Here is a 13,630-nt window from a genome sequence, read left to right as displayed (position 1 = left end):
CTGGTCTTGTTGAGGCCAGCCAGATTGGCTCTTCTTATACATTCCGTTTAGAGTTCCTTGATTCCGCTGCACTAAAATCTGCCATCGCTAGAGGTCTGCGCTTGGGTTACGAGTCTTTTAAAATATCGGAATACAAAGAATTGCCCAGACGGTGTCTTAGATGCCAAAGTATCCATCATTCGTTAGCTCACTGCCCATGTGCCCCGAATGAGATGAAGTGCTCTAAATGTTCTGGATGCCATTCCAATACTAAAGATAATCCTTGCTTAGATGCTCCAAAATGTGCCAACTGCGGCGAAGCTCATGTTTCCTACAGTATGAATTGCCCAGTGATAAAACGCGCTCTGAACTTTGCTCCAAAATGAACCAAGCCACTATTTTAAGTTTTGCTTCTCTTAATATTAACGGCACAAAAGACAAAGACTTGTTAATTAATGAATTATTAGTCCATGACATAGTGTTCTTGCAAGAACATCTTTTGACCAAATCAAACGTTTCTAGCCTGAAGCGATCTTCTGTCCACCATTTCTTTTCGCAAGAGGCCAAGAAAACTAGAGGCCGCCCTTCCGGTGGCCTAGCAATTTTTTTCCGTTCCCCATCAAAGCCCTCTGTGATTCATTGTGATGATAACATCTTAGCGATTCAATGTGACAGTACCGCCTTTATAAACGTTTACTTACCTTGCGATCGACGTTCTATAGCATCGTTCACATCTTTCGCTAAATGTTGCTCCAGTTTAAAGTCTCTACTTGAAAGTCTACGTTTGAAAGACCTAAATTGGGTTTTAGCTGGTGACCTTAACTGTGACATTCTTGGTACCTCCGATAGGTCAATCCTCTTGCTAGAATCACTTCCTAGCATATATCACGTCGAAGTTATGAGCCTCCCATTTACGTATATTCATAACAGAGGCTGTTCAAAATCGAACCTGGATCCCGTGATCTCTTCCAGTTCCAGCTTAATATCATCGATTGTCAGGGTGGACGAAGAGAAGATTGACGACGATCACCTTATTCTTAGCTGTAATTTGTCCTCTGAGCTATCTGGCAAAATACTTTCGGCTTAGCCGAAGTGGCATATGAAGTTGAATTGGGATCGTGCTAATGTCCCACTATACCTTGCTACGCTAACTGCTTTACTCTCGACCATAAAAGTGCCATATCACCTGCTGCAAACGTCAGTTTCCTCGCCTTCAAGTACAGTTGACCTAAATTTCTATTATTGTCAAATCGTCCATTGCCTTAAATCAGCTTCCAAAGCTGCAGTGCCTGTGGATAAAGTTAGGATTGGTACAAGAAAGCCTAATTGGAACGTTGATCCTGAAGTAAAACGTGCTAAGCAAAAAGCCAAATTTTGGCTACGTATGTGGATATCATGTGACCGACCATCTTCCGGAGCTGTTTTCTCTGTGAAACAAAACTGAAAATTTGAATATAAGGCCAGTTTGAAGAGGGCACGCTTGAATGCATGGCCAGGCCCCACCGATAAGGCCTCCTGGAATAAGGTTATTAATAGTGAGAAATGTTCCCCATCTACCCTATCTTGTCTCCAGCTAGTTAATTTTGTGATCATTATAAGCGTGTGTTCTGTGTATTTAATAGTTTTCTTCAGTCTTTTTATTATAAGTTGCTTATACCACTTTTACCATACCGTCTCCTGCAGGCTCATGTCCAGCCTGTAGCAATATCTGAAATTCGCCGGGCTTTAAGAAAAATTAAGCGTTCAAATAGCCTTGATCTTGACGGCCTTTCTTACCGATTTTTTGTTTATGATTGTCCTGCTCTACTTAACCATCTACAAATATTTTTCCAGTCTTGCTTAGTACAGTCGCTTGTTCCTGATAGTTTCCTTTGTGGCCGTGTAACGTCTATTCAAAAGCGAGGCAAGGACCCCACGTCATGTGTGAATTATCGTCCCATTACAGTATCGTGTTTCTTAAGTAAGTTGCTTGAACATTTGTTACTACCAGAAATTGAGTCGAATTGTGATTTTACGCCTTTTCAATTTGGTTTTCGGAAAAGTTTCGGTTGCTCCCATGCACATCATGTTTTAAGCCGACTCATGAAAGATGCCGTAAAAGCTAAAATGTCTTTATACTGTCTTACTGTTGATATTTCTGGAGCTTTCGACAATATTGTGCACTCTCAGGCTCTATTTTCCCTTGCGTCTTCAGGTGTTAATCCTTCCGTACTAAGTTTATTGTCTTCTTGGTATTCAAAGTCTAAAATTCAAGTTACCTGGAAGGGCCAAATATCTGACCCGGTAAAAATTAATAAGGGAGTTCGGCAAGGTGCCGTATTGTCTCCTAGTATATTTAAATGCGTGCTTGCATCGTGCCTGCGTCCCCTTAGAAGTTCCATTTTTTACGGTAATACTGGTTTGTCTTCTATTGCATATGCAGATGACGTTCTTCTTGTTGCCCGGACTCGCCGTGGATTGCTTTCTAATTTTACTATATTAACCAATGAACTATCCAAGATTGGACTGTCAGTTAATGCGTCTAAATGCGAGTTTATTTGTTTTAGTAGCCCTTATGCGGTCGCTTCATTCGTTACTGGGACTGCAGTTCTACCATGTTCTTCTTTAGTTAGTTGGCTTGGTCTGTGTTTCGGCCCAACACTTTCCGCTACCTGTTCATCCCTAGTGAATCAAGCCGTGAAAAACCTACGCGTCGCTTACGGAAAAATATCCCCAAACAAAAGCCGTTACAACCGCAACGGTTTGTGCATGATTTATAACGCTTATTGCGCCCCTGTGCTTTTGTTTTTATCAGGCATGGCTCATCTGTTCCGTAAGAAAGATCGACATACTCTACGTACGGCTTATTTCAGATATTGCAAATTCCTCCTCCGGCTTCCTAGATGGCACCGAAACAAAAAAATAATTGCTCGATTTGGTTTAGTAGATGTGCCTTCTCGGATTCGGTCTTCGAGTGATGATTTATGTAAAAAGACAGTCAACTTTATTCACGTTTATGACCCTCTGCAGCCTTTTTTCCATATTGATACTGGTTGATTAGTCCATATTGTCTTTTGTTAGTTTGAATTTTGTTTTTCTTCGCTGTTTATCGTATTTGTTTTTGTTTATTTATTTATATTTATTTATAATACTCCGTACTTTGTGTTTTTTTTATACTTTACGGGTAATAAAGTTCATTCATTCATTCATAGCTTTTTGCGTAACAACTTTAAAAGTTTGCTTTTAGTCAAATTTGCCTGGTTTGGATCAATAAAATTTGATCATTTAGTGAATTTCTTTATAACGTTTGGTATGTTTCATTCGAAAAAGTAATCACAATATTTGTTTGTTTTTTGTTTGTTTTTTTTTTTTGTCTTTTTTCGTCTGAAAGTGAAAAAATCCTATATACAAACTTGTGTAAGAAAAAAAAACCGTTTTTTTTTTTTTATAAAAAACGGGAGCAGGAAAAAAAATATCTCATACTGTTCAATTTAGTGTGTAGAACCGTATGTGGAATTTTACCCAATAAAAAAGTAAAATGTTTCAATTCAAAGCATAAACAAGGTGTCAAATTTAGAAATAAGAAACTTTAATTACTCCGAAATTCATTTTTTTCCTGCTGAAGAACTAAAATATTTGAGATTAAAAATACAAATCGGGGTTTTTCTTTCTCTCTCGGTTTTATTCTGGTGATGCATGTTTTCTGTCTGGAACCTAAGAAATCTGATCAAAGAACACGCTAATTGAATTTTTGGAATTTAGCAGACACAACTGTGCTAGAGAGCTTCCATAAACAAATAATTTGTTCATTTTTTCAAAACACCCAAATTTTACCCCGACAAAAAATCATTACACAAATCAAATACTTTGAGTGATGCAGTGGTTTCGGTTCACGAAAAGTTAAGGGGGTTGGGGAGAAATTTGTAATTTTTTCAATGAAATTCCCAAAAAGCGTATTTTTATTTAAAAAAGCACCCGGAATTACGACGTTTTTCAAAATCTAGGGGCTGGGGAATATAAGAGCACATTCCCCCTCTCGTAATTAATGCCACTGTAATGATGATAAACTTGGTTGCATGTTAAAATTATGTGCAAACATGACCACTAGAAGCGTAAAGAAGCCCTTTTGGTTAAAAGTGGGAGTATATCCATGATATCAGTCCCTTGCCAAGCTCCTTTTCCTTCAGTTTTACATCTATGTTATGGAGCTTGGAGTATTTCCTTAGGCGAATATTTGTATAAGAGACTCTTTTTGGGACTGATTTTTCCCTAAGAATGTTTCTTAGGTGACTTCCTAAGTAACTTTAGAATTCAGTAAAAGTTTGTCTTTAGAGCTGAGCTACTACCAAAGGAGAAATCTATTTCATACGTGTTCCAAAGAAAAGTAAAGAATGTTTTTATTTGTCATAACGCTAGAGTTTCAGTTATGCTTCACGGAAGCCAAAATAAACTTTAATATTTTTGTCATTGTATGAATGAAAATGTTACGGTCAAATGCAAATACTGGTCAAAGATCGTGGAGTTTTTTTCTTTACATGTAATTCTGTTTTAAACAGTCTATCTTGGTTCGTTAGTGTAAAGCTCCATAAATGACTTATTTATTCACCCTTTTAAAATACTGCTGCCTCGGCAAACTAAACAGATTGCTTTTGCTTCAAAAATTGTCAGTTGACGTTTGAATGTTTTATTTAGCTATCAGATTTCTATACTTCTGTATGAAATGTCTACAGAAAAAATTGACCAGAATTCTCCTTTTGAAATAGTAAAACTAAATATCAAATGAAAAACCTATCCATTCTGTTTTTTCTTTCCTGTATACGTAAAAATATTTAACTATTATTGTTTTTGTCTTGATGGTACGGCAAATAGAAAGCACACTAATCAAAATACATGTCATTTCAGTAACGCACAAATGACGGTCTAGCCCTTAGAGGTTTCAAAGGGCCGGTAGCTCTATTCTTCTTTGTGATAATTTCCGCTCATTTTAAGTTCGTTTTGAACATTCATTTTAATTTCTGTTATTTTTGTGCGTCAGTAATTACTCTATATAAATGTCGATTGGTTTTAAGTTCCGCTTGATTCTCCATTTTAATTTATGTCATGTTAGGTTCACTTATTCATTCTTTGTAATATCTGTTTTTTTTTTTTTTTTTAATTTGACTCATCATATGACCTTATCTCTACTTGTTTTAGGTTTTGATATTGCTTCTATTTTTGTCTCTTAATTAATAGCAAAAGAGAGAGAAAAAAAGATTTGAAAACTAAAATACTTCTGTGAACTGATACGAATCGAATAACCACAAAGCTTTCTGAAATTTTATTTAGTTGTGTTGCCAAGAAAGAGAGTTCAAGAAAGAATTTCGCTAAAAATCTCATCTTATTTTTCAAGTTCACGATCTTTTAATTTGCATGCTAATTTCACTATATGAAAAATTCACACTATTATAGAAGGAGCGTGCAAAGTGATTTAGGTGTGATTTGAATACTCGTTTTATTCTATTGTTTTTATGCGTCAGTTATTAGTTTACGAATGTGTCGTTTGTTTTTAAGTTCCGCTTGATTCTACTTTTTAACTTGTGTCGTGTCGGGTTCATTTATTCATTCTTTTTAATCTCTGTTTTTTCTCTTTTTTTTTCTTTTTAATTCGACTTATACCCTTATCTGTACTTGTTTCAAATTTCAATGTTGCTTTTTGCTTCTTTTTTTTGTCTCCTAATTAATAGGAAAAGAGAAAAAAAACGACTCGAAAATTAAAATATTTTTGTGTATCGAGACGAATTGAATAATCACAAAGCTTATTAAAATTGTACAAGTTGATTTGGTTGTGTTGCCAAGAAAGAAAGTTAAAGAAATAATGTCGCTAAAAATCTGATCTTATTTTCCGAGTTCGAGTTCTTTTAATTTGCATACTAATTTCACGACAGGACAAATTAATGCTGTTATATATAATACAACAAAAAAGAGAAATATTTAAAGTAGCTGCCTACAAAGTGATTGTTTCATTTTGAAGTCACATATTTACTCGACTTTCTCTTCTTGGGTGGCCGTACAACGCTTTTTCAATTTTTCGATAAGTTTCTTTTGGAAAATTAAAACTCTTGTGTTGAATTACTTGAAGTTCAACTTTTTATATTTGATAGTATTTTCCAAGACAAAAATATCCTATAAAATATAACGAGACAGCTGAAAAAGGGTACGTAGATATCAGGAAGTCACTAGAATAACTGAAGGAAAAAACATTATAAGGAGGTTAAAAATATCACAGCTAGTATTAAATCACTAGGGATGATATTCCTCAAGTATTGGAACATTTAGTGCACCTGAAGAGTTTAAACAATACACAGAGTGTCAATAAATATGTAGTGTTACATTTGCCCAGCCTCTTTCCACTTGCTCGGGCCCGTGCTCGGGTTTCACTTGCTCCAGCCAGCACTCAGGTTAATTGGATAATTTTATTCTGACATTGTATTGTCAGTGAAACGGGGCCTGGCAATCGGGTATAAAACCAATTTTGTCGGAAATTTTTCTTTTGAATCTTTTCCAAAAATCAGGCTGTTACCTCTTCATCTTTAAACTCGAAGTATTGTCAGGCCTGGCATCAATTGTGCACCTCGTTCTCTCCTTATTGTCTTCTTGTTTATTATCTGTCATAAATTCAACAACTTTCTCAAGTGAGTTTTCTATTGACCTTTTTTCAGTTTTTGATGAATTTACAACTGATGGACTATTCTTTATTACTTGGAGTTCATGACTGCGAACGATATGCGAATGATCTGCGTGAAGGATTAGTCACAGAAGATAGCCCTTTCACTGTAAGCTTTTTTTCGTATGTAATCGCAAAAGCCTTAAGAATACAACCTAATAAAGCTTTCTGAAATATTAATAAAAATTATTATGCTTGTATAGCAACTATTAGCATGTCATACAATCAAAATTAAGGACTTATCTTATACTTTCGTAATTTTTACCGGAGAAAATTAGGTTTTCAGGGTTTTTCTGGAAATTGATTTTCTTGTGCATTGATGTATAGCAAGCGTATTGTTGCAAGCGTATTGTTGTGTTATGTATTGTTACTGTGTAGCATAGGAAGAAAAAAAAGTCTGTAAAAACTATATTGCATAGCTAAATAACATAAAGTAAGATTTATTTCTGAGGAAATTTTTATCAAAAGCCCAGATTTGCTGATTTCCTATTTTCGAGTCAATAAACACACTCACTAAAAAAGAACAGCAGAAAAATGAATCAATATAATAGGACTAGTGAGGAAAATAGAAAATTCCTAAAAATCATAAGAGTTTATAAAGAATATTAAAAAATGTCAAAAACAATGGAAACTCGTTGGATTCAAAAGGAATAAACCAAATAAAACTCAAGAATAAAATTTAATGTCATAATTAAAACATGAAAAAAAAAATCAAAAAAGAGAGAAAGAGAGTAAGGCTGTAAAAAGAAAACTCAAAATTTGCAAAATAAACAACTGAAGGTAAAGTAAAAGTGGGGGCCTAGAGTCCTTCTATATCTTTCAGGGAAAAATTTTATCGGTGTAAGGGGTTGATTTTTATAGAAAATGAACAAGGGAGGCGAGGTCAGAGGGGGGAAATTGTCTAGGGAAAAGGAAATTTATTTGGGGGTTATGGACGGCATTGTTAGCGAAACACAAGGATATTTGTATTATCTTTTCCTTGAGGGTGACCAGATTTTCTTTCCAAAGAAGGGAGATATAAGGGGCTTTACCGTCATTGAAGATAATTCTTAAGCACCTTTTGTGAACTGCATTGTCTGCCTGACATTTCACCATAAATGCCAAGATGCCAAACAGAACAGTCGTACTCGAGGATTGGGCGTAAAAATGAGAGGTTAATCCTGAAACGATGGGTTTTGGAACATTAGATTGTTTAAGGAGCTTAAAGAAGGAAAATGTGGCATTTGCGGGGTTTTAATGTGTCATTAATATGGATATCTCATTTTAAATCACTAGAGGTAGTAACACAAAGTATTACTGACATCTCAGGGGGTATTGGGCAAGTGAAAGAGAAAGGATTCTTAAGGAAATCAATTGTTAAAATTGTTTTCTTTAAAGGGTTGACTCTTATATAGTTAGCAACGGCTTTATGTGATATCTGTTCCAGGATATTTATTCGGCCGCTTTTCAAATTTCTAAAATGTATTTCTAAGACTTGGGAGATTAACTCCTATAAAGGAACATGAATGCTCTGTCAATGCCCTATTGATGTCGCGTGTGGGGCTTAGCACAAACAAAGTCCAGAGTTGATGCCTTTCCAGCTTGACTTTCAAGTATCCAGGTGGAGTTATGGACCTCACTAGTGTCTCAACAGTAAGAGCTGAATCGTGGGCTTGCTGTAGGATATGTGTCATTCAATTTTGTATTTTTCTCTGGTTCTGTTTATTGTATATTCACTTCTCCTTGTCATTAGATTATAAGTCTTTCCTGTATTTTTGACCAGTTTTACATACTTATTTTTTCTGCTTTGTTATTTCTGTTTTCTTCGACATAGTTTATTCATATTATTTTTCATATTGAATTTCAAATTTATTTTTCATCTGCAGGATGAAGATGATTCTTGCGGTTCTGGTGGAGAAACAGGTAAGGGTGGACTTGGTCCAACTCCGCCTGAATCACCTGTTGCTCCAAGAAGACGATATAAATCAGGACAGATTGACCCAGACTTCGATATATATGCAATCTCTAGTCTCGACGGTAAGTTTTTTCTCATTTACAACTAAAAAGTAACGATTATTTCAAGCTGAGCGTTCAGAGTGCATGAGGAAGGTATTATTTAGTCCAAAAAAATATTTTAAACCTTTCTTGAGATCAGAGCTGACATTCTGGTACCTGGCCTGTTGCAAGTGTCAAATCTTTCAACTTTAAGTATAAGCCAAGAGAAGGAAACCAGTTAAGAAAACTGATAATATGCAAGATAACTATAGCTAATACATTTTGCAAGCAACTCTGCTATATTTTACAACCCCCCCCCTCCCCTCTAATGTGGAAATATATTTCCCGAATTATATATTTCCAATGCATTCTTCCACCCGTCATTCGTTTGTCTGGTTCTTGTTTCGTCACAGTTGATTTAATTTACAGATACACGGGTTGAAACACGAGAGGTGCATTGGGAGAGTAGATGGAAAATATATAATTTCAGCTATATGTTTGCACATTAGGGGGGGGGGGGGTAAAGTGCAACGAGGATGCATGCAAAATGTATTAGCTACAATTAATCTGTCTTTTATGAATTATGATTGTTTTTTTTTAACATGTTCCCTTCTCTATTTAATAAACTTTCTTTATTAAGTTGTTAAATTTGGATTGCTATTTGTGGTTAAAATATTCGATAACAAGAAATCTTTTTCTTGGTTTTATTGTTCTCTTCACTTACAAGCAAACGAATGGGGCATCTTCAATGGGGCAAACGAACCATTACAGAGAAACATAATAATCTTTACAAGTGATCTAGCTTACTTGTATCACATCCAAACCTTTTTTTCTCTTTTCTTACCTAATTATTTTGAATAATTTAACCGTAGAATATCCCATGATAATCATGTTTCAAATACAGCTGATTTATGAAAGCTGTTTCTTTCACTGGTTGTTATTATCCTCGTTTCTATATGATACCGATATAAATAAAGAACCGATTGTCTTTTAAAAATGCTCTGCATAAATTGAGATTGAATTGCCATTCAATATTTTATTTTTATTCAGTTATCCTTTCACCGTCGCTTTGAGAGGGTATTTCTATTTTAGTTTTTGTATTTGTTTTAAGGTTTGAGTTTTATATTATCTTTTGGATTTTTATCGGTATTGTTTTATTATTCTGCACTGAGGACGGTCAAGCGAAGGTCTTGACCAAAAAATTTGCATTGTAATCTGCGTGTTTCTCACTGGCTGTTATTATCCTCGTTTCTCTCTTCTTTACGGTTTTTTATCGTTTTATCCATCCTTAGTCAGAGCCATAATAATTTTAGTGCACATTTTGTACGTTACACCTTTTGTTAGGAATCATTGGGATACTTAGTTTGAGTAATCAGACATGCTTTATTTCAGCTCAAGCAAAGAAAGAAGTGTATTTTTTGGCCATTATTGACATATTGACCCATTATGGAGTGAAAAAGCAAGCTGCGAAAGCAGCTAAAACGGTAAAATATGGAGCCAATGTTGACGGAATTTCAACCATAGAACCAGAATCATATGCCCGTCGATTTTTGGATTTCATTTCCAAAGTCATTGAATAAACAGAAGAAGGAAATGTACTCAGTGTTTGTGATATATGTAGTAAACTGCTACTCTTACGTATTGTGACTTTTCTCTTTTCTCGTTTATTGCCTTCTACTGTTTTTATAAGTTAGAATAGTAGTTTTGCTTTATTTCCATATTTCCTGTGTTTTAGGCATAAAATATGCATTTCGGAAAATAGTCTTTTTTATCCAAGTACATACCGACTTCTATACTGTGGCGTAGCTTGTGGGTGCTCTTTGGGGTGTAACCTCTCCTTACGAATTTAGTATCACTGTCATCGGAGCTATTCACTTATGACTTTGCTTGACTGAATGACTAAACATGCTGCTATTATTAGACACTTCAAAATATAAATCTTGCTGCGCCATTTATTTTATATTTATAAGATATTGGTATAAATAACTTATGTTTCTATTATTAATTATACGCGTCAAAGTATTTGGGAATTCGTTTTGAGCCAATGCCACCTGCAGTGATGCTGTGCCAAAATTTGTCAAAATAGTCGGCAACAATAAATATGGTAACTTAGTATAGAAATGTTAGCTTAAATCTTGACAGATGAATTTTTGCCCTTTCATCATCCCTCTTTTGTAGGTATGGTAAGGGGCATAAGTGTCATCAGGTCCAGTTCTTGAGGGTCTACCTTCCCCTGTGTGGAGGTATGATAGTAACAATCTAAAAAAAAAAAAATCTAATAAAGTGTAGAATAGCACTCATCAAAAGATTTTAGAGATGAGATGATAGACGGTGATGACAGTAGTAAAGAACTTCTTATTATAGCTGCACATTTGTATGACCCTTAGTTATAGGATGATATCCGAGGATTTTCGGATTTTACCCATTTTTCAATAATTCTGCCAAACTAGCAATTTGATGACATTAATATAATGGAGTACTTCTCGGACTAAAAAGTCTTCAATTTACAAGAACCAAATAGTCCTTTTCAACAAATACACAGGAGTGGAGAGGAAGGAACACCGGAACATTTGGGATTTCATGCCTGAAAACGTCCATCCATTGGCAAGTCCTTCAATGTCTCCTCCGCTGCTGAAAAACCAAAAAAATGGCATCTGTTTTTTTTTTTTTTTTTTTTTTTTTTTTTTTAAGTGAGCCACCTTCTAATTCACTCTGCCTTCAATTTTTACTTTTTATAACTGCTTATTCTAGCCTAAATTATTTATGTACGTATTTGAAACTTAACTTAGTTCTTGATCCATGATAAAAAAAAATTTTTTAGCGCTGATATTACCTCTATTGACGTACTCTCTACACATTAATAAAAGAGAGAAATTAAACAGATATTATAGAATTTCTTTCTTTCTTCGATCCCGCATTGAGTATTATGCTTCTTTTTTTATAACGGTCTAACAATTTGACACTATTTAAGGGTAAGGATAATGATTAGTATTTTGGAACAATAAATTTTAGTTGCTTGTTCTGAAAGAGAATCTCTCAACATAAGAAGCGCAGAGGAAAGGGATCGCTTCAACAGTGACGGTGGCTGAAAGATGATACATTTTCCTAATGTTTTAGCCGTTGTAGTTTCGGTGCTTTGTTTGTTTCTTGTTTCACTAAAGTTTTGAGGAGAAAAATAGGCTTCATGTAGATATTATCAACTTGACCTTAAAGTAGCGTTACAGAAATCAGGCTTCCTTACAATGTATGAATGTGAACCCCCTTTTGGGATTGAATTTATTTGAAAAAACAGGAATTTAATAAAAATTTTGATTTCTTTGGATTCAGGTTTAAAACCTTAGACAATAGATTTTGTGCTAGTTTTTCATCATTATCGTCAATATTAAGAAATAAATATCATCAATAGAACGTCATTTTTGAAAGCTCTATATGCAATGAACTTAAAGCTACCAATAAAGTGTGTTATGTGCCTCTGCTTTTCCTATTGATTGCTGCTATTTTTAATCTATTACTTTCTATTCTTCTGCAGGCGAAGTTAGACATAGTGCTTGAGTTATATCGCTTTCAATCAAGCGAAATTTATTTTGTCTTTTATGAGGTACCTTGATTAGTCAAGAGTGAGATTACCTAGCTAACCGATCATCCAATAGTGCTTTAGGAAACCACGGGTGTAGAAAAAGACTACTACATCATTTAGATTGTTTCCCAACAAAAAATTGCATTGAAAATTTTTTTTGATAAACTTAAATGAGCTTCGACGTAACCATTCGACGTTCAGGTATGGTGACACGGATATGAATGGCTGAAGAGCATCCTGTAAAATAACACATTCAAAAGGATTCCCCACTATTTCCGAAGGTTGAAATAAAAAGAATTATGTATGACATTACACTTCAAGTTAGCTACCAAGAAAAGCAAAAACGATTGCATTTATTGTTTCCGAATAAAATCCTTCTACAGTCCAAGTTTTTTAATATTACTCTGTATCGATATACTGCTTGCGGCACTGGCGTTATAGGCACTCTTATTTGATTTTCTTTTGTTGAGTGATCTTTGATGCTAATAGCTGTTCGTTCTATATAAAAACCATGTTCCACCGCTAAAGAACCAATTCTCCTCAGTCTTGTATTTTCTATGTGGTAAAGCTGAGAAAAAAGAGCCAAGCGCGAAATTTGTAAGGCACAACCTGGTATTCCCCCCTTTTCTAATCTATTCTATTTATTCTGTTATCTTTAAATGTAAAGAATGTGCAAGTAAACTCTGTAACTAACTGTGCTGTCATTTAGAAAAAAATAAATCTATAATTATTATCCTATACTATAATATACTATAATTATTATAATATATACTATTATAATTATTATTATATATATACTATAATTATTATTATCTATAATTATATTATAATTTATTTTCCGTCTGTTTAATATACTTTATGTTGTCCATGTACAAAGAGATGCAACAATCCCGAGAAAATCCTGTGCAGTATTAGTATTAGTTAATGGTGGCATAAAAGTCGAAACCGGTAAGATGTCTTCTTTCTGCAATTTTCTTTGCTGCTAGTTTCATGCGTGTAACATGGCTGGTGTCTAAATTCTTTTTTGTTAAATTGCCTAAACTAAAATAAATAATTTGATGATTCAGTTTCTAATACTATTTTCGTACGATAAAATTGTCACCTGTCTTCTTTTTTAAAATTTCCCAGCTGTTTGTTCTATGGGCTTAATCGGACTAGCGTCTAAACTATTTAGGTTTTAGAATGCGAAAACTAAAATACTACTACTACTAATAATAACTCACTGCAGCACCAAGCCGCCTAAGCCGCACGCTCAACCAGTTCATAAACCTGATCTTTAACTTACATATTCATAAGGGCATTAAGTAGAGTGAAGATAAATGCTTAAGAATACCACGAATCACTTTTTAAAGCCGTCTGACCAAGTCACACTGGCGTTTAATTAATGCATTATCTATTTTAGGACACGATAAAAAAGA

The 13,630-nt window shown here is 34.5% G+C and overlaps 1 protein-coding gene across 1 annotated transcript in view; it reads left to right on the top strand.

Moving 5' to 3' along the window:
• The window catches only part of LOC136030192 (phosphatidylinositol 5-phosphate 4-kinase type-2 alpha-like), a 48,114-nt gene extending 36,157 nt beyond the window's left edge, over window positions 1-11,957 (top strand). Inside the window, exons 7-9 of the mRNA XM_065708945.1 lie at window positions 6,657-6,770; window positions 8,527-8,677; window positions 10,028-11,957. Of these exons, the coding sequence (XP_065565017.1) occupies window positions 6,657-6,770; window positions 8,527-8,677; window positions 10,028-10,215 (453 nt within the window). The 3' untranslated portion in view covers window positions 10,216-11,957. The remainder of the gene's footprint in view (window positions 1-6,656; window positions 6,771-8,526; window positions 8,678-10,027) is intronic.
• The last annotated feature ends 1,673 nt before the right edge of the window (window positions 11,958-13,630 follow it).

The sequence above is a fragment of the Artemia franciscana genome, chromosome 8, assembly GCF_032884065.1.
Source record: "Artemia franciscana chromosome 8, ASM3288406v1, whole genome shotgun sequence".
Classification (NCBI taxonomy): Eukaryota; Metazoa; Arthropoda; class Branchiopoda; order Anostraca; family Artemiidae; genus Artemia; species Artemia franciscana.
Note: the sequence above shows the minus strand (reverse complement) of the source record. Positions and strands in the feature narration are given on the sequence as shown.